General features: G+C 42.9%; 1 protein-coding gene across 1 annotated transcript in view; it reads left to right on the top strand.

Annotated features, from left to right (window-relative positions):
- The window catches only part of SWAP70 (switching B cell complex subunit SWAP70), a 107,014-nt gene that overhangs the window by 54,854 nt on the left and 31,341 nt on the right, over positions 1-20,819 (top strand). The window contains exon 3 of the mRNA XM_062196517.1: positions 1,383-1,556. Within this exon, the coding sequence (XP_062052501.1) occupies positions 1,383-1,556 (174 nt within the window). The remainder of the gene's footprint in view (positions 1-1,382; positions 1,557-20,819) is intronic.

The raw sequence follows: 20,819 nt of genomic DNA, 5'->3' as shown, positions 1-20,819 counted from the left end.
TGCTATGGCCCGGGAAGGCAGTGGAGGATGGCCCAAGTGCTTGGGCCCTGCACCCGCATGGGAGACCAGGAGAAGCACCTGGCTCCTGGCTTTGGATCAGCGAGATGCGCCGGCTGCAGCAGCCATTGGAGGGTGAACCAACGGCAAAAAGGAAGACCTTTTTCTCTGTCTCTCTCTCTCTCTCACTATCCACTCTGCCTGTCCAAAAAAAAAAGATTATTTATGTGTCTGTTTTCTGTAATGAACTCAGAACATCGTAAGAGGATAGACCGGGCTGGCACCGTAGCTCACTTGGTTAATCCTCTGCCTGGGGCGCCGACATCCAATATGGGCGCCGGTCTGCTGTGGCCTGGGAAAGTAGTGGAGGATGGCCCAAGTGCTTGGGCCCCTGCACCCATGTGGGGGACCTGGAAGAAGCTCCTGGCTTCAAATTGGCACAGTTCCAACCGTAGTGGCCATTTGGGGAGTGAACCAACGGAAGGAAGACCTTTTTCTCTGTCTCTCTCTCTCACTGTCTATAACTCTACCTGTGGGGGGGGGGGGAGAGCATAGATCAAGTTCCTCATTTATATCCTTAACTTTTATACAATACTTGCCTTATAATAGATGCTGAGGGACTATTGGGTGCATAAGCAAATGAACGGATGACAAGGCTGTCTTAGTTAAGGGGCCGGCACTGTGGTATAGCAGTGCCAGCATTCCATATAGGCATCGGTTTGAGTCCAGATTGCCCCTCTTTCAATCCAACTCTCTTCTATGGCCTGGGAAAGCAGTAGAAGTCCAAGTGCTTAGGACCCTGCACTCGCATGGGAGACCAGGAAGAGGTTCTTGGCTCCTGGCTTTGGATCAGCCCAGCTCTGGCCATTTAGCCATTTGGGGAGTGAACCAGCAGGCGGAAGACTCTCTCTGCTTCTGCTTCTCTGTAATTTTACCTTTCAAATAAATAAATATTTTTTAAAAAAAGTTTTAGTTAAATGCTTTTTCTCAAAAGAAGGTATCTGACCATATAGGGAATGATGAAGTTATCTGCATGTGACCTATGCTGACGAATTAACCTCAGCTCCTTGTGTGGACTAGGATTGGTAATCTGTATTCAGGAACATAATGTGTGCACATGGAACAATAACCATTTGACAGATCAGTATTTTATGCGCCAAATAGGTGGTATGGACAGATAGAGGCTTCAGTGTCGGGCTAAATACGGCATTCTTAGTTGAGCTGTGGAAGTGTTGTATCTACAGTACATATGTAAGATATGGCTGCTGGCTAATGGAGTTAATTAAAATGTAACCCTTAATGAGGCCTTGTCTTTCTATTTTACTTGATTTATATGCTGCTTATTTTGGACTGGTTCACTGAACTTGTTTCTCATTCCTTTTTAGGTCCAAGATAACTTTGACAAGATTGAATTCAATCGGATGTGTTGGACTCTCTGTGTCAAAAAAAACCTCACAAAGAGTCCCCTGCTCATTACAGAAGAAGATGCGTTTAAAGTATGGGTTATTTTTAACTTTTTATCTGAAGACAAGTATCCATTAATTATTGTTCCAGAAGAGGTAAGGTATGACTTTGGGGAGTTTTCTATGGCCATCTTAGTATTTAACACATTGGCTTAGAAGTATTTGTGTTAATTTTGTATAGATATGAAAGAAGATACTTGACTTGTGTTTTAGGATCAGAGGCAAAACAGCTTGTGTCAAAAAGAACCCTAAATTTATAGTCATCTGAGGGCATAGAGTGCCCTTAGAGGTTGGCAGAGGGGGGACTCCTCCTCTTTAAATTGCTGTGATTACAGAGGATTCCATACTCATATATAAAGGCTTTTTGTTTCATACCAGTCAACATAATTTTCTGTGTGCTGTGGATTGGTAAACCATAAGAATTGGCAGAGTGGTGCTGTATGGGAAACACATGTGTTCAGAGTGTCATTCTTAAGGCTGTTTAGTGTGGCTAAATAATTTCTTGTTTCAAAGTCCAGGATCACGACTTTCTATACTTTTCAAAGTAAAAGAAAAAGGACATCTGCTTGTTTTGTTCTAGATTACTTTCCCTGAACTTTCAAAGGGGAAAAAAATTGGAGGAGGATTTATGTTATCTTACTGCCCTAAAAAGTCATACATGTAATACATGCTTCTTGCAGTAGGGAATTTATAAAAGACTAATAACGTACAAAGTTAAAATCAACTGTAATCCTCTCATTTACAAAATAAGTCTTTAGGAGTATCAGTTTAGCTTAGCAGTTTAAGATATCTATGTCCCTGGGGCCGGCACCGTGGTTCACTTGGTTAATCCTCCACCTGCGGCGCTGGCATCCATATGGGCACCTGTTCTAGTACCGGTTGCTCCTCTTCCAGTCTAGCTCTCTGCTGTGACCTGGGAAGGCAGTGGAGGATGGCCTGGGTGCTTGGGCCTCTGCACCCGCATGGGAGACCGGGAGGAGGCTGCTGGCTGTTGGCTTCAGATCAGCATAGCTCCGGCTGTGGCGGCCATTTGGGGGGTGAACCAACGGAAGAAAGACCTTTCTCTCTGTCTCTCTCACTGTCTAACTCTGTCAAATAATAAAAAAAAGAGATATCTATATCCCACATCAGAATATGTGGGTTTGAGTCCCAGTTCTGGCTCCTGAGAGCAGCTTCCTACTGATGCAAACCCTGGGAGGCTGTGGGGATGGCCCAAATACTTGGGTCTCTGCCATCTATTTGGGAGACTTGGATTGTGTTCCTGGCTGCAGGCTTTAGCCCAGGCTGTTTTGGGCATTTGGGGAGTGAACCAGCAGTAGAACTCTCTTGCTGTCCATCTGTTTCTCATTCTCTCTCTTTCAAATAAAAAAAAAAAAGAAAGAAAGAAAAGGAAGACTTAGTTCTGTGCGCAGATAATATGTACTTTAACTCCTATGACTACTATTTTTTTTTAAAGAATAATATCCTTTAGGGGCGAGCATCATGATGTAGCGTGTTAAGCCACCACCTGCAATGCTGTATCCCAATTTGGTGCCAGTTTGCGTCCTGGATGCTACACTTCCAATCCAGCTCCCTGCTAATATGCCTAAGAAAGTAATGGAAAATGGCCCAAGTGCTTTGGCCCCTGCACCCACGTGGGAGACCTGGAAGAAGCTCTTGGCTCCTTAATTCAGCCTGGCCCAGCCCTGGCTGTTGGGGCCATTTGGGAAGTGAACCAGCAGGTGGAACATCTTTGTCTCTGTAACTTTGCCTTTCAAATAAATAAATAAATCTTTTTTTTGAAAAATAATATCTTAAAATTTTTATCTATTATTTATTTTACTTACTTGAGAGGTAGAGGTAGAAGGAGAGAGACAGATAGATATAAAGAGAGAGCTTCCATCCACGAGTTCACTCCCTAAATGCCTGGGAGGTAGAAACTCAGTGCAGGTCTCCCTTGTGTGTGGCAAGGATCCAACTAATTAAGTTACCACTTGCTGCCTCCCATGGTGCACATCAGCAGAAGCTGGAACTGGGAGTGGAGTTGGGATTAGAATATATGCACTCTGATTTGGGATGTTGGCATTTCAAGTGGCATCCTAGCCTTAGCTGTGCCAAATGCCTATCCCAGTGAGTTTCATCACTGTATACATTTTTATATACTAGTCTGCTTATTACCATAGGAATTTCCAGCAATAGGATTTTGAGTCCTAAGAAATGCATACTTTCAAGACATTTGATGAACAAGACAAAATCACCTTTCAGAAAGCCTGTACCAATTTGTACTTCTAATATTAATGGTTCAATGTGTCTATTTTTAACCACCCTGCCAATATTGAGTCTAGTCTGTGGTTTCTGTGATTCATGTTCATGTTAGGGAAGTAATTGAAGTCAGTTTAAATGTTCGCATTGCAATATTTTATTGAAAATTAGCAAATATTTATTGACTGCCAGCAATAAGTAAGGTGTCAAAGAGAATGCAAAGAGATAAAGCTTACTTCCTGCCTTCAAGGAATCTAGTCTGTTGAGGAGAAAAATGAGTGTGATACAAAGCAAAGTAGACTGCCTGTTATAGGAGAGATGCAGATGCTATGAGACCGCAGATAAAGGAAGAAATTATTCCAGCTGGGGGGAGGTCAGGAGTCAGGGAAGTGTTTTAAAGAGAGGCAGTTTAATCTATGGTTAAAAGCAGTCTTCAACTTTTCCATTTGATGGCCAGCCAGTAAGTATTGGAAGCTTTGTGGGTTTCTAGGGCCAACTTGCCTGTCAGAGCTGCTCAGCTCTGCTGTTGTAGCCTGAGAACAGCCACGGAGTGTATGTGTGTTTCAACAGAACTTTTACTTAGGAATGTCACATTTGATTTTTGTGGGTCAAAATATTATTTTAGTGCCCTCCTCCCCCGCCCCCCCCATTTTCCAACCATTTAATGTAAAAGTTGTTTTTAGTTGATGGCTGTATAAAAACAGATGGTGAGGGGCTAGCATTCTGGCACATAAGGTTTAAATCACCTTCTGTAGTACCAGCATCCCATGTGGGTGCTGGTTCAAGTCCTGGCTGCTCCACTTCCAATCCAGCTCGCTGCTAATGTGCCTAGGAACACGGTGGAAGAAGGACCAAGTTACTGGGCCCTTGCCATTCACATGGGGGACCCAGACATAATTGCAGAATCCTGGCTTTGGTCTGGCCCAGCCCTGGCCGCTAGGGCCATTTGGAGAGTGAACCAAATCTCTCTCTGTCTCTCCTTCTCTTTCTGTAACTCTGCCTTTCAAATAAATAAATAAATCTTAAACCTTAAAAACCAAAAGATGATGAGCCAGGTTTGAATGATGGGCTAGATTTGGCTTGTGGACTGTAATTTATTGATCCCTGGTTAAGAAAAGGGCTCTGGAGTCAGATTTCTTAGATTTGGAATCTGAACTCCTCACTGTTCACTGGCTGTGTGACCTTGGGCAGTTTACATGCATTCCTTTTTGCTGTGGTTTCTCCAACTATAAATTAGAAGTAATGCTACTAATTATCTCCCAAGGTTCTCTGACAGTTAAATGAGATGTGTACCTAGCCCTTTGAAATTGCTCATTCATGGGGCTGACGCTGCTGGCATCCCCTATGGGTGCTGGTTTGAGTCCTGGCTATTCCACTTCTGATCCAGATCTCTACTATGGCCTGGGAAAGCAGTAGAAGACGGCCCAAGTGCTTGGGCCCCTGCACCCACATGGGAGACCCAGAAGAAGTTCCTGGCTCCTGGCTTTGAATCGGCCCAGTTCCAGCCATTGCAACCATTTGGAGAGTGAACCAGTGGATAGAAGGCCTCTGTCTCTCTCTGACTCTGTTTCTCTGTAACTCTGACTGTCAAATAAATAAATAAATCTTGAAAAAAAAAAAAGTGTTCATTCAGTGTGAGGCATTATATTTATGTGAAGAGTAGAACTTGAACTGGGCATTAAATGATCAGAAGGATTTTGACTTACTAGAGTAGGCAGAGAATAATTGTGATAGAAGAAGTAGTGGATAAGCCTGTGTGAGGCAGAAAAGCAAAGGGCATGTTTTAAAATGAGTGAAGTGTCAGCTTGATTGAATTGCCAGTCAGGATGCTTAGTTGGAAGTGGACAAACTGAGTGATTTAAGACAAAAAAGAACGTTTTAGGAAAGGGATGCTGAGCAGTTCACAGAATCACCATGATGGCTGACAAGCTGGGTGTGGAGTTTATGGAGCTTGAAGTGTAATGGTCACTGCAGCGAGGAGCCATAAGAAAAATGCTGTTGCCACTAGGAGGTCGGTGTTGCACTTGCACCATGGAATACCTCTGGCCCTGGATACTGGGTGCTGCTCAGGAACTTAAATCTTCCTGCAATTGTTCCTAATACTGAGGAGAGTTCTCCATGGTGGCCACTTCACCAATTCAGTCAGGGCATGATGCATTAGCATGGCTTATGGCAGGTACCATGTGTTAGATGGGAGATGAGAAGTTAAGGTAAGTGGTACTCCAGATTAAGTATGGTCCTATCAGTGAGAATAGAAGACAAAGCCAATTGGGAGGAACCTGGAGCTTATAGGACCAATTATGGGGAAGTATAGACAAGTTTCAGTCCTGAGCAGTTGAGAGGTAATATATTATATTTGTTTAAAACATGATCTTTGAAATCAGACCTAACTGTACCACTTATTAGCTATGTGAAAAATTTCTAATCTATCTATTTGGGTTTTCTTATCTATAAAATGGAGATAACTACCTTTTTCATTGCACTCTTGTGTGGATTGAAAAAGTCGATGTTTATCAGGCATTTAACATAGTGCCTGGACCCATGATAAGTGCTCAGAGCAGGGAGGGACATGATGAATGCTTGAATGACAGGATGATGAACAACTTGGGGCCATGTTGCATGATGATGGGTTTGGGACATTTGGCATTTTAGGTGAAAGATTCTTTTGGACCTGTCCTGTATTCAATTGGAAGTGCTTATCTAGAGCTTGTAAGAGGCCAGGATGGAGACAGATGGGAAAGTCACAGCAGCATGTTAGGTCAGGTGATGGTGGCTTTACCCACTGTGCTCCAGTGCCAGCCCCAGGAAGTAGATTTTGTAAAGGTAGTTGAACTGAACAGTTGTGAGGTAGAAGGAGACCTGGGAGAGTGTTGAGTCCTGAGCACCAAAGAAACAACAAGTTCTCAGAAGCTGCAAAGTAGTTACAAGAATTAGATGCTGTAAAAAAGTCAGACAATGGTAAGAAGTTGCCCTTGGATTTAACAGTTTGGTAGTGGTTATTGACAATCAAGGCCTGGGAAGTAATTTCACTGTAGTGATGGGAAGTTTCTTTCTTCTTCTTCTCTCTCTCTCTCTCTTTTTTTTTTTTTTTAGAAGACGGCCCAAGTGCTTGGTCCCCTGCACCCATGTGGGAGACACAGAAGGAGCTCCTGGCTCCTGGCTTCGGATCGGTGCAGCTCCAGCTGTTGCAGCCATCTGGGGAGTAAACCAACAGATGGAAGACCTCTCTCTCTGTCTCTACCTCTCTCTGTAACTCTGTCTTTCAAATAAATAAAATATATTAAAAAAAATTTATTTCATTTGTGAAGAATTACAGAGAGAGGGAGAGATAGAGATCTTCAATCTACTGGTTCACTCCCCAAATGGCCACAATGGCTGGGGCTGAGCCAGGTTGAAGCCAGGAGCCAAGAGCTTCACCTGGGTCTCCCATGTGGGTGCAGGGTCCCAAGGACTTTGGCCCATCTTCTACTGCTTTCACAGGCACTTAGCAGGGAGCTGGATTATAAATGGAGCAAATGGAACATGCACTGATGCCCATATGAGATGTCGGCATCGCTGGATGGGGCTTAACCTGTTAAGTGCTGGCCCTTTTTAGTCTTGTCTTTTTCTTTCTTTCTTTCTTTTTTTTTTTTCTTTGACAGGCAGAGTGGGCAGTGAGAGAGAGAGAGAGAGACAGAAGGTCTTCCTTTACTGTTGGTTTATCCCCCAATGGCCGCTGCGGCCAGTGCACCGCGCTGATCAGGAGCCAGGTGCTTCTCCTGGTCTCCCATGGGGTGCAGGGCCCAAGCACTTGGGCCATCCTCCACTGCACTCCTGGGCCACAGCAGAGAGCTGGCCTGGAAGAGGGGCAACCGGGACAGCATCCGGCGCCCCGACCGGGACTAGAACCTGGTGTGCCGGCGCCGCAGGCAGAGGATTAGCCTAGTGAGCCGCAACACCTGCCCCCAGGATAGTCTTTTCAATAAATGGTCCTGGCAAAACTGGACATATATATGTAGAAGAATGAAATTAGGTTCCTACTTCTCACCATATACAAAAATTAACTCAAGATGAGTCAAAGATCTAAATTGTAAGACCTGAAATGATGAAATTGCTCGAAGAAAAAATAGAGGAAGCACTTGAAGACATTGATGTAGATGATTTCTTGGCTGGGACTCCAAAGGCATCATCAATAAAAGCAAAACCAAAGGAGCATTAAATCAAAAGCAGAAGCTTCTGCAGCAAAGTAAACAATCAGTGGAGTGAGGAGACAGATGGGAGAAAATAGTTGGAAGCTACTTATCCAACAGAGGGCTGATATCCAGAATATACCAGCACCTCAAAATACTCAGCAACAACAAAATAACCAACCCTGTTAAGAAATGGGCAAAAGACCTGAATGTATAGTTTTCAAAAAAAGTACAAATGGCCAACAAATATAAGAAAAATGCTCTGTATTGCTAGCCATCAGAGAAATGTAAATCAAAACCACAATGAGTTAACACTTCACCCCTGTCAGAGTGGCTATTATCCAAAAGACAGAGAGTAACAAATGCTTGTGAGGATGTGAAGGAAGGGGAACTCTTAAAAACTGCTGGTGGGGGCTGGCGCCATGGCTCAACAGGCTAATCCTCCGCCTTGCGGTGCCGGCACACCGGGTTCTAGTCCCGGTCGGGGCACCGGATTCTATCCCGGTTGCCCCTCTTCCAGGCCAGCTCTCTGCTGTGGCTCGGGAGTGCAGTGGAGGATGGCCCAAGTGCTTGGGCCCTGCACCCCATGGGAGACCAAGAAAAGCACCTGGCTCCTGCCATCGGATCAGCGCGGTGCGCTGGCTGCAGCGCGCCGGCTGTGGCGGCCATTGGAGGATGAACCAACGGCAAAGGAAGACCTTTCTCTCTGTGTCTCTCTCTCACTGTCCACTCTGCCTATCCAAAAAAAAAAAAAAAAAAAACAAAAAACAAAACCTGCTGGTGGGAATATAAATTAGTGCAGCCCCTGTGGGAAATAGTATGCAGATTTTTTAAAAAACTAGAAATAGAACTGCTGTATGTTTCAGTCCCACTACTGGGTATATATCCAAAAGACATCAATTCATTGTTTCAAAGAGCTACCTTCTTCACCACATTTATAGCAACACTGTTCACAATAGCCAAAATGTGGAATCAACCAAGGTGTTCATCATCAGATTAATGGATAAAGAAAATATGGTATATATGCACAATGGAATTTTATTGAACCATAGAAAATAATAAAATCCTGCCATTTGCTGCAAAATGGATGGAACTGGAAGATATCATGTTGAGTGAAATAAGCCAGACACTGAAAGACAAATACCACATGTTCTCCATTGTATGTGGGAGCTAAAATTAAAAACAAACAAAATCTCGATCTGAACACAGAATGTTGATAAAAAGAGTTTGGTTAAAAAGAAATAGGAAAGTTGGGTGTGGTTCATTAATTGTGACAAATATACTAATATGAGATGTTAATAGTAGGGGAAGATGGAGTGAAGAGTATGTGTGGGCTGGCACCGCAGCTCACTTGGCTAATCCTCCACCTGTGGTGCCGGCACCCCGGGTTCTGTCCCAGTTGCTCCTCTTCCAGTCCAGCTCTCTGCTGTGGCCCGGGAAGGCAGTGGAGGATGGCCCAAGTGCTTGGGCCCTGCACCTGCGTGGGAGACCAGGGGAAGCACCTGGCTCCTGGCCTCAGATCGGCACAGCGCTGGCTGTAGCCGCCATTTGGGGGGTGAACCATCTGAAGGAAGACCTTTTCTCTGTCTCTCTCTCTCTCTCTCACTGTCTATATCTCTATCTGTCAAATAAATAAATAAATAAATACAGACAGAGTTGAATGGAAAAAAAAATTATTAAACAAAAATGTTAAAAGAAAAAGCTTTCTGGTCTAGGTGGACTGAAGAATGTGGTCCTGGATGTGTGCCATGATTCTATTCCTCTCTGTATCCCATGGCCCATTCCAAAGTCTTCAGCATGCTCACCTTCATTTTTGTTGGCTAATGGGAATGATTTGTCCTGTTTCAAAACAATTCAAGAAGAAAACAGCCTCTTTTTGATTTCTTAGAATAGCCAGGAGCTTGCTTGTTGTGTCTTGTTTGGATTTGTTCTGTGCTCTGATGGCCTTAACTCCCTTAGCATTTCTTGTGGTTAGAAGTTAGTTTTACGGATTATTCCTCTGTGGCTTAGAGTTCTTGTGTGGTGAAAGAAGGGATCGTTGGAAAAGATTTATGTGCAATTGCTTTGTCTGGCTGCCGAACCAGCCTCCTGAGATTTAGTGCATGGATTTGTATTTCTTGAGCTCTTAGTATGTCACCTGGCCTTTTGCCAAACACTACAATCTGAAGGCTACACTATATTTTGAAAATTATATGCTGTGTTAGATTTTGTTTCTTTTCTCAATAATTTAGTAATATATTTGAACTAGTTTTGAGCTTAGAAATTTTAAAAGAATTTAATATGAAAATATACATTTAGGTAATAAATTTTAACACTTAATCTTTTTTAAAAAAGATATTTGAGAGGTAGAGAGAGAGAGAGAGAGACAGTGACAGATAACTCCCATCAACTGTTTCACCCCCAAAAAGCTTGCACTGCCCTGGGCTGAGGGCAGAAGTGCGCAGCAGGAACTCAATCCATGTCTTTCCCATGTGGGTGGAGGGACGTCAACTACTTGAGCCATCACCACTGCCTCCCAGGTTGCATGTTAGCAGGAAGCTAGGATTGGGAGTGGAACCAGGACTTAAACCAGTAACCCTGGTGTAGGACAGGGGCATCGCAACTGGCATCTAAACTGTTAGGCCAGTTGCCTGCCCTATAATGTCTTAATTTGTCGTGACTATATACCTGGATTTAATTGTAATCTTTCAACAGTTTTTAAGCCTTAGAAATTTAAGGTAATTTTAATGTTTCCAGCAGCCACCTATCATAATGATCATTTGCATTTTGTTTAAGTCTAGAGTGTCTTTTTTTGTCCCCTTAGAAACCTTTTATTTAAGGTATACAAACTTTTCATGTCTTTTATAAATACAACTTTAGGAACATAGTGATTCTTTCCACTGTACCTGGGCCTCCCAGCCACTCTCCCATCTTTCTTCCTCTTCCCTCTCCTATTCCCATTCTTATTTTTTACTAAAATCTATTTTCAATGAACTTTATATACAGAAGGTTCTCTATACTAAGTAAAGATTTCAACAGAGCATGAAAAAAGAAATTGTTCCTCAACAGTTTTTTGATTTCTCTTTTGATTTCTTGTATGACCCAATAAGCATTTTGTTCAGTCTCTATATGTTTACATATGTTCTAGAGATTCTTGAGAGTTGATTTCCAGTTTCATTTCATTGTGGTCAGAGAAGATGCATGGTATGATTTTAATTTTTTTGCATATGCTGAGACTTGCTTTATGGCCTAGCATTGTGAGAAGAATGTGTATTCTGCAACTATGTGATGAAAAGTTCTGTAGATATCTGTTAGGTCCATTTGGTCAATAGTGTCAATTAACTGTTGTTTCCTTTCTGATTTTCTGCCTGGTTATCTGCCCATTGCTGAAAATGGGCTATTGAAGTTCCCCATTACTATCGTATGGGAGTCCATGTCTCCCTTTAGAGCCATTAACATTCTTTTTAAATAAACAGGTGCCCTGTAATTAAGTGTGTATATGTTTATAATAGTGTATATAATAAGTGTGTATATGTTTATACTTGTCTTTTTTAACTGTTTTTGTGTGAAAGTCTATTTTATCTGGTACTAGGATGGTTACACCAGCTCTTCTTTTGGTTTTTGTTAGCATGGAATATCTTTTTCCATCCTTTCACTTTCAGTCTTTGTTGTGTGTCTTTGTTGGTGAAATGTGTTTCTTGTAGCCAGCAAATAGATGGGTTTTGCTTTTTAATCCATTCAGCCTGTCTGTCTCTTTTAACTGGAGAGTTGAGGCCATTTACATTTAAGGTGACTGTTGATAAGTTAGGACTTGACCCTGTCATTTTCCCATAAATATTCCTATTGTTTACTTTGGATTTCCTTTGTACTTTTACTAGGAGATTTTCTGCCTTCACCTTCTTTCATAATGATGACCATATTTCTGTGTTTTTGTGTGTAGCACATCCTTAAGCATCTTTTGTAAGGCTGGACAAGTTACAGATTCTTTCAATTTCTGTTTATTATGGAAGGTCTTTATTTCACCTTCATTCATAAATGAGAGCTTTGCAGGGTACAGGATTCTAGGCTGACAGTTTTTTCCTCTTAAGACTTGGACTATATCTTTTTTTTTTTTTTTTGGACAGGCAGAGTGGACAGTGAGAGAGAGACACAGAGAGAAAGGTCTTCCTTTGCCGTTGGTTCATCCTCCAATGGCCGCCGCGGCCGACGCGCTGCGGCCAGCACATCGCACTGATCTGAAGGCAGGAGCCAGGTGCTTCTCCTGGTCTCCCATGGGGTGCAGGGCCGAAGTACTTGGGCCATCCTCCACTGCACTCCCGGGCCACAGCAGAGAGCTGGCCTGGAAGAGGGGCAACCGGGACAGAATCCGGCACCCCGACCGGGACTAGAACCTGGTGTGCCAGCACCGCAGGCGGAGGATTAGTCTAGTGAGCTGCGGCTCTGGCCAAGACTTGGACTATATCTTGCCATTCTCTCTTAGCCTGTAGAGTTTCTGATGAGAAGTCAGCAATTGGAGATACTGTGATGGTTATCTGGTATTTCTCTCATGCACATTTTAGAATCTTTGTGTTTTACTGTGGAGAGTTAGACTACAATGTGTCGTTGTGTGGCTCAAATTTGGGAAGTTTTCTCTAATTATTTCACTAAAAATGCCTTCTAATCTGTTCTTTCTTTCCATGCCTTCAGGAACTCCTAAAGATCTGTATGTTGGGTTGTTTGATAGTACCCTATAAATCTCCAACACTGTTTTTTAGTTTTCTAATTTCTTTTTTGTTTTTTGGTCTGACTGTGAAATTTCCAGAGATTTGTCTTCTAAGTTGGATATTCTTTGTTCTGCTTCACCAAGTCTGCTGTTGCTTTCCACCACATTTTTTTATTTGATCTATTGAATTCTTCAATTCTAATATTTTATTTTTATTTCTCTTTAAAATCTCAATTTCATGGGAGAAATTTTCTTTCATGTATGTATGGATTTTTTTAACTCGTGGATTTGCTTCTGATTAAGTAATCCTATGATCAGTTTTTTGAAATCTGTTTTCAGCATTTCTTGAATCTCTTCATTTTCACATTCTAGTATTCAAGTGTTATTGTGTTCCTTTGAAGACATCATGTTGTCTTCCTTATTTTTGTTTCTTGAATTTCTGTGTTTATTTTTAGGCATTTGTGGAGATAACGTCTTTTTTTTTTTTTTTTCCCTTGTGATGGCTTTTATCTTTGAACTATGCCTCTGTGGATTAGTGGAATGTCTGCTCTTTGAGTGAAGATCCTGAGGCATGTGCTGGGTATGGCCAGGGAGCTCTGTTCAGTGCTCCAAAGTGAGGGGAGTGTCCAAGGTGACATCTAAGTCGGGCGTGGTAAATCTCTTCTTCTTTTAATCAGGGGAAGTTTAACCTACTCTGTTGGTGTAGTCTCACACTCGCCTCTTCTTCTCCAAGGAGACCGGTGACTGGTTGCTAGCCCCAGTGGACATAATATTCCTTCTCACTGCTATACAAAGGATCTGTGCAGTCCTCTGTGTGAACATGGATCCCACAGCAATGACCCTCACTAGGGCCCTAAGCCTGTGGAGCTGCCCACAGTTACTGACCAAAGATGCAGCCACACCCTGCACCCTCCCATGCAGCCACAGTGTTTTTACAGTCCCAGTACACAGGACTCCCTCAGTCATGGGCACCCAGCCCCCTGTCAGTGCTCCCAGCCAGACTCAGGCGTCTCCTCTTGGCTGGTTGCTGGGCTTACAGACATGAGCTGGCGCAACTTTTACATATTTTAAAATGGCACCCACCCCATCTTGGCTAGTTACGGGATGCCAGTACTGGGTGGTCAGGGAGAAACATGCCTCCGCTTTTCCCCTCTAGGTTGGCAGGTACACTGTCCCCCACAGTACTCCAAGCCAGACTCATGCCAGGCGCTTCACACAGCTTTATCGCCAGTGGCTTGGGCTGCTGCTGTCTGATCTCACCTCACTCTGAAGCTGGTGCTGAGGCGCTTGGCTGCTGGGGTCCTGAGTGTACGCGTCTACACCCTCCATGGAGATCCACAGTGTCCCTCTAATTTGCATGGAGTTTCCTCTGCTATTTTCTCCCTAACTCTTCCTTGAGTTTGCATTTTTTCCATGTTTTTTTGAACTGTCTTTCCCTAGACTAGAGCAGTAAACTCCCTCCCTATTCTACCATCTTGGTCTCTCCACTTAAAGAGTGTTTTTTTAAGAAATATTTTTTTCTCTCCAGCTTCAATTAGTGCTATTTGTATACAAGATATAGCAGTGGCAATTGTATAGTGGTACAGATGATAAGTTTGTTTTTGATTCAGTTTTCTATCACCCAGAAAGTAGTATCAAGAATGTTATTCAAGGCCGGCGCCGCGGCTCACTAGGCTAATCCTCCGCCTTGCGGCACCGGCACACCTGGTTCTAGTCCCGGTCGGGGCACCGATCCTGTCCCAGTTGCCCCTCTTCCAGGCCAGCTCTCTGCTGTGGCTAGGGAGTGCAGTGGAGGATGGCCCAAGTGCTTGGGCCCTGCACCCCATGGGAGACCAGGAGAAGCACCTGGCTCCTGCCATCGGAACAGCGCGGTGTGCCGGCTGCAGCGCGCCAACCACGGCGGCCATTGGAGGGTGAACCAACGGCAAAAGGAAGACCTTTCTCTCTGTCTCTCTCTCTCACTGTCCACTCTGCCTGTCAAAAAAAAAAAAAAAAAGAATGTTATTCAAGGGTCTGGTGCTATGGCATAGAAGGTTAAGCCTCTGCCGGCAGTGTTAGCATCTCATATGTGCTCTGGTTCGAGTCCTGGCTGCTCCACTTTTGATCCAGCTCCCTGCTAATGTGCCTGGGAAGGCAGTGGGAGATGGCCCAAGTGCTTGGACCCCTGCACCCATGTGGGAGACCCAGAAAAAGCTCCTGGTTCCTGGCTTCAGCCTGGCCTAGCCTGGGTCATTGTGTCTATTTGGGGAGTGAACAAGCAGATGGATGATTCTCTCTCTCTCTCCCTGCCCCCGCTCTCATCCCCCATTTCTGCCCCCCCCCCCATCTCTACCTTTCAAATAAATAAATCTTTAAAAAATAAAGAATGTTAAATATTTAAATAATTTATGTAGTGAGGTTAAGGTTTTTCTACCAGGGACCAACATTGTGGTGTATCGAATAAGCCACCACCTGCAGCACTGGCAACCCATATGGGTGCTAGTTTGAGTCCTTGTTGTTCCATTTCCAATCCACTTCCCTGCTAATGTGCCTGAGAAAACAGTGGAAGATAGCCCAAGTGTTTGGGCCCCTGTACCCATCATGTTGGAGGCCCGCATGAAGCTCATGGCCCAGTCTCAGCCATTGCAGCCATCTGGGGAGTGAACTAACAGATGGGAGATCTCTCTCTGTCTTTCCCTATCTTTGTAACTCTGCCTTTCAAATAAAATAATTTTTTGTTTGTTCTTAAAAAAGATGCTTCTACCGCACAGATGTCAAGAAATAGTATGTTCCCCTTTGAGTTGGTTACCTGATTTTTTTTTTTTTTTTTGAGCTGCTATTCCTGGAAATAAGTGTCTGTAGAGTATAGTTTTTACTTAATATTTTTTTCCCACAGAACCAAGAACAAAACAGGATGTGTGTGTTTTGGACTTATTTGGAAGGTTTGCTTCAATGCAATGAAAATTTAACTCTGAAATAGGCTTAGATACCCTAAATGAAATAAAACCTGAATTCTAAGCCAATAAGTACCCTTTTTAATCATGACAGGGAAAAAACTTTTAACAGAATAAATTTTGGAGCTGAAGGCCTTGAAAAATCACATGCAGCCTGAAAGTTTGTTCTTTGTTATTTTTGGTGAAACTTGCTTGGAAGGAGGAAGTAAGCTGCTTCCTGAAACTGAATGAGCTCTTAGAATTGATGCAGGCCACTGGAAACTAACCCAGCAGCAATGTAATTTATTATTTAGTATAATTAAATAGTGGAGAATGGGACTGTTTGTCTCTCTTTGGCTCAATCTAATGAGTTAGAAGGTCCTTAAGTTACTTGGTTATGATAAGTATATGATTGTGTTGAAAGTCAACAGGAAATGAGTCTTTCTTATTACCTGTTACAGTCCCTGGGAATGCTGAGCAGATAGATGCGCAGTGTTGATGCCCTTCACAAGGGCATCTTCAGACAGGTTCAGGGAGAACCTGAGAAGCTGCCTCTGGAGCTGAGCTTGCTACCAACAGGCACGAACAATAATCTGATATTGAAGAGGAAACTGAAGCTCAGAGTGTGAGGGACTTGGGCTTATCCAGAGGGGTAGATGAGGAAGAGCTAAGACGGTTTCCTCTCTTGGACAATCAGCCTGCTGAACCATCTTGTTATCCCTGTGTGCAGTCATCCTGTCCACATACATGTGGTCACACATGAGCTTCCTTTGACCTTACTACTAAAACTTCTAGTTGTGCCCATACTCCCTTTACCTCAGATAGCCTGAGCCCTTCTTTGTGCTGTCTTTATGGAGATTGATGAACTTCTGTCAGTGTTAATGACACCAAGTTATTTTATCTCGAGCAGTTATTTATCTTAATGTTTTTTTCTTTGATTCTTTCTTATTTCTCTTCTTGACTTTTATTTAGTTTTTCCTTTTTTCTCTCCCTTTTTTGCCTTTCTCCTTCCCTCTGAGCCATTTCCTTCCTTTCTTTTTTTAGGAGATGTATTTATTTATTTAAAAGGTAGAGTGACACATTTTTCATTCTCTGGTTCATTCCCCAAATGGCTGCAGTGGCCTGGCCTAGGCTAGTCTGAATCCAGGGACCAGGAACTCCATTTGGGTCTCCCAAGTGGTTGGCAAGAACCCAAGTACGTGAGTTATCATCCACTGCCTCCTGGACACATTAGCAGGAAGCTGCATAAGAAGTGGAGAAGCTCTGACTCAAACTGGGCACTCCAATATGGGATGTGGGTGTCCCAAGTAGAAGCTTAGTTCACTGTACCATACCACCTACTGCCATTTTGTTTTTCTTCCTATCCATTCCTTGGTTAAGAGTCAAGAAAATGTCTCATTATGTCTACAGGTAAGCTTAACAGAAGATTATATATTTCCAACAAGAGAAATGAAAGTGTGTTTTTCTCCAACAAAGTACATGTTTGTTGAAATGTGCCATGTGCTTGTAATATTGCTACTGTCAGCAAGAGATCTAGGACTTGCTCCCTCATTTCTCTATTCTAAGCCCAACTTGTTCTTTCATTTCTCTATTCTCCTCAAGGTAGGAAACTAATTCTATTATAAAGGAATCTGTAGGACGCACAACTTAATCTTTAGACCTTATAAAAGAGATGGCTAACATTTTTCTGTAATAGCATAGCCAAAATAAAAGCTTAAATAATAATCTCATAGCTAGATTTACTTCGCCATCAGCAAAGAAAACAGTAAGTAGAAAAAAATCTCCCTTTCAGACCAAAGGGAAAGAAAGTTTTTAAGTGAGAATATAATTTTCCTCATGGGCATTGTCTACCTTAGAAAACTACTACAGAACATGCCTGTGACTATAGACTTGTAGTTCAGGCCACCAAAGAATAGAGATGGGACTTGGGCACTCCCTTGACTTGCATCCTCTGGTCTGCTTTAACAAAAACCAGGAGGAAAAGAAAGCTAGGCATCAGAAGCAATGGGTGGCAGGCCTATTAATGGCTGATCTGTACAGTGATCTGCCCTCAAGGAGACCCAACAGGCCAGTCCACTGCAGTGGCTTTCAATGTGGTAAGCCTGGGCTTCAGCAGAAGTCAACTTGTGAAGAGCCCTGGCAGCTCTGCCAAGAGTTGGGTCACTGGAAATGGACCTGCCCTGGAGTCGAAGGATGCCCAGGTCAGAGCCACAGATCTTATTGGCTCTAAGCTGAAAAGCCCTTCACTCAGCCCAGCTTCCAAAGTGACCACTGCAGCTGAGGGGACGGCCAAGTAGGGTCAGCAGCATTGCAGGCAGAACTGTAAATTTCTTGTTAGAGATGCCCCCTGCCTTTACCTGGCCAGCTCTCCTCCCAGGCCAGCCAAGTAATGAAAGTCAACAGAGTGCCTTCCCCTAGGAGGTTCACACCTCCCTTAGGATGTACCCCATGTGAAGAGATAGATAGGTCTGGGCCTCTTAACTTACAAGGCCTAAAGCCCAACAGTTTATTATCAAGCCCCTTCTGTCAGGTTCTATTTGCCTCTCAATCAGAAAACTTAATTGTAGCTTAGACAGCACCTTTCTTAGCTCCTCTAATAATGACTCTGTCCTTTGTTCTAGACCCTGTCTAGTGCACTTGGGCCTCATTCCTTCGTAATCATAACCTCTACTCTACCACCAATGGCTCTACTCCCAACCTGTGTGTACTGATGGTCCTCTTCCCCACTTAATGCTGTATGATTTTTCAGACCTGGTTAATGCCACTCTTAGGATTATTGGTTACTATCCTCACCCTGTCTTTTATGACCTTGTCTAAATATGATCAGAGTCGGCGAACTTGGAAGGCTTCCATAGCTTTGGCAACTTATGACGAGAGCCTAGGGTGGTTACTGGTGCCATAAACTAGAGTGTCAATTTGTTGGGTCAACAACAGGAGTCACTGTGCACTTGCTCCTCATGTGGGATCTCTGTCCTTAATGTGCTGTACATGTTGATTTAATGCTATAACTAGTACTCCAACAGTATGTTTCACTTTGTATTTCTATGTGGGTGCAAACTGTTGAAATCTTTACTTAATGTATACTAAATTGATCTTCTGTATATAAAGAGAATTGAAAATGAATCTTGATGTGAATGGAAGGGGAGAGAGAGCGGGAGAGGGGAGGGTTGCGGGTAGGAGGGAAGTTATGGGAGGGGGAAGCTGTTGTAATCCATAAGCTGTACATTGGAAATTTATATTCATTAAATAAAAGTTAAAAAAAAAAAAAAGAAATGTGCCATGTGCTGTTCTAGGGTATAAAATGTTTATCTTTGTCCTAGAGGAGCTCATAACTCATTGGATTAAATCAATAGAACTTTTGGCATTTTATTTTATTTTATTTGAAAAATAGAATTATAGAGATCGTCCATATGGTGGTTTACTCCCCAGATAGCTGCAATGGTCTGGTGCTGGGCTAGGCTGAAACCAGGAGACTGGAACTCCATCTGGGTCTCCCTCATGGGTGCAGGGGCCCAAGGACTTGGGCCATCTTATGTTGCTACTGTTTGAAGATAAATTTTACCATTAATTATCATAGTACAACTCATTAAGGACAGAGGTCATCCTACATGGGAAGTAAGTGCACAGTGACTCCTGTTGTTGATTTAACAGTTGACATTCTTATTTATGACATCAGTGATGACCCAAGGTTCTTGTCATGAGCTGTCAAGGCTTTGGGAGCCTTTTGAGTCCTCAAACTATGTCAGTATTTAGATAGGGCCATAAGCAAGGTGGAAGTTCTCTCCTCTTTTCAGAGGAAAGTACCTCCTTCTTTGATGGCCCCCTCTTTCCACTGGGATCTCACTGACAGAGATCCTTCATGTAGGTCATTTGTTTGCCACACTGTCTTGGCTTTCCATGCCTGAAATGCTCTCATGGGCTTTTTAGCCAGATCTGAATGCCTTAAGGACTGATTCTGAGGTCAGAGTGCTGTTTAGGGCATTTGTCATTCTATGAGTCTGCTGTTGGCCTGCTTCCCATGTTGGATCATTCTTTTTAATTCTATCTATTGTTGTTAGCAGATACTTGATCTTATTTATGTGATCCCTTTGATACCTATTGCTATCTACATGACCAGTTATACACTTAAAGTGATCACTTTAACTAGTGAGATGACAGTAGTACCACCCAGCTTAATGGGATTTGGAGTCCCATGGCAAGTTTTCAGCTTTACCCTTAGGGCAGCTTAATCCACTGTGTCACAGCACCAGCCCTTCTTGGTATTTTAAAATATTTTTTAGAAATTTATTTGCTTGACAGAGAGCACATCCATATCTTGGTTAATTTCCCAAATGCCTGAAATGGCTGGAATTGTGCCAGGTTCAAGCTGGGAGCTGGGAATTCAATCCAGATCTCCTATATCGGGGCAGGTTACTTGAGATATAACAGCTATCTCCCAGGGTTTTCATTAGCAGGAAACTGAAGTAGAAAGCCAGAGCTGGGTATTGAATCCAGGCATTACCATGTGGGATACAGGTGTTTTAACTGGTATCTTAACTGCTAGGCTAAATGCCTGCTCTCTCTTGAACTTATGATATTTTGTAAATGTACATTATTTTGCAAAATTGTATTTTCATTCTTTTTTCCATTAAAATACATTATTTCACAAACAATATTAAGAAACATTAATGGAAATGCATAGGAAAGAAGGAAATAAATGCACAATCCAATCTGGAACAAAATTGACTATTTCCGTGTTTTTGACAAATATTTGTCAAACATATATGTAGGGGCCAGTGCTGTGGTATAGTGGGTAAAGTTGCTGCTTGCAGTGCCAGCATCCCATATGGGTTCGTGTCCTGGCTGCTCCACTTCCAATCCAGCTCCCTGCTTATGTGCCTGGGGAAGCAGCAGAAGATTGTCTAAGTGCTTGGGCCGCTGCACCCATGTAGGAGACCCAGAAGAAGCTCCTGGCTCTTGACTTCAGTTTGGCCCATCTCCAGCTGTTACAGCCATTTGGGGAGTGAACCAGCAGATGGAAGATCTCCCTCTTCCTCTCTGCCTCTGCTACTCTGTAACTCTGCCTTTCAAATAAATAAATAAATAAGTCTTTTTAAAAAGCAATGTTTTTAAAAATTATGTATCTTTATGTCAAGAAAATCATTGGTAAATTTAATTTTGCATTCTTAACTTTGTTATTTCATAGATGCTTATTAAATGATTGGATAGTATTCTACTCAGTGTGAAAAGTGAGAGTTCACTCAACATTGATGGAGTAATGCTATGTGCCAGGCAGTGTGCAATGTGCTCTATGCTTGCCTTATTTTATCCCCATAGTGGTTTTATCTGATGAATATTGTTATGTCCCTTTTATATG

The sequence above is a fragment of the Lepus europaeus genome, chromosome 7 (genome assembly GCF_033115175.1).
Source record: "Lepus europaeus isolate LE1 chromosome 7, mLepTim1.pri, whole genome shotgun sequence".
In the NCBI taxonomy this organism is placed as follows: domain Eukaryota; kingdom Metazoa; phylum Chordata; class Mammalia; order Lagomorpha; family Leporidae; genus Lepus; species Lepus europaeus.
Note: the sequence above shows the minus strand (reverse complement) of the source record. Positions and strands in the feature narration are given on the sequence as shown.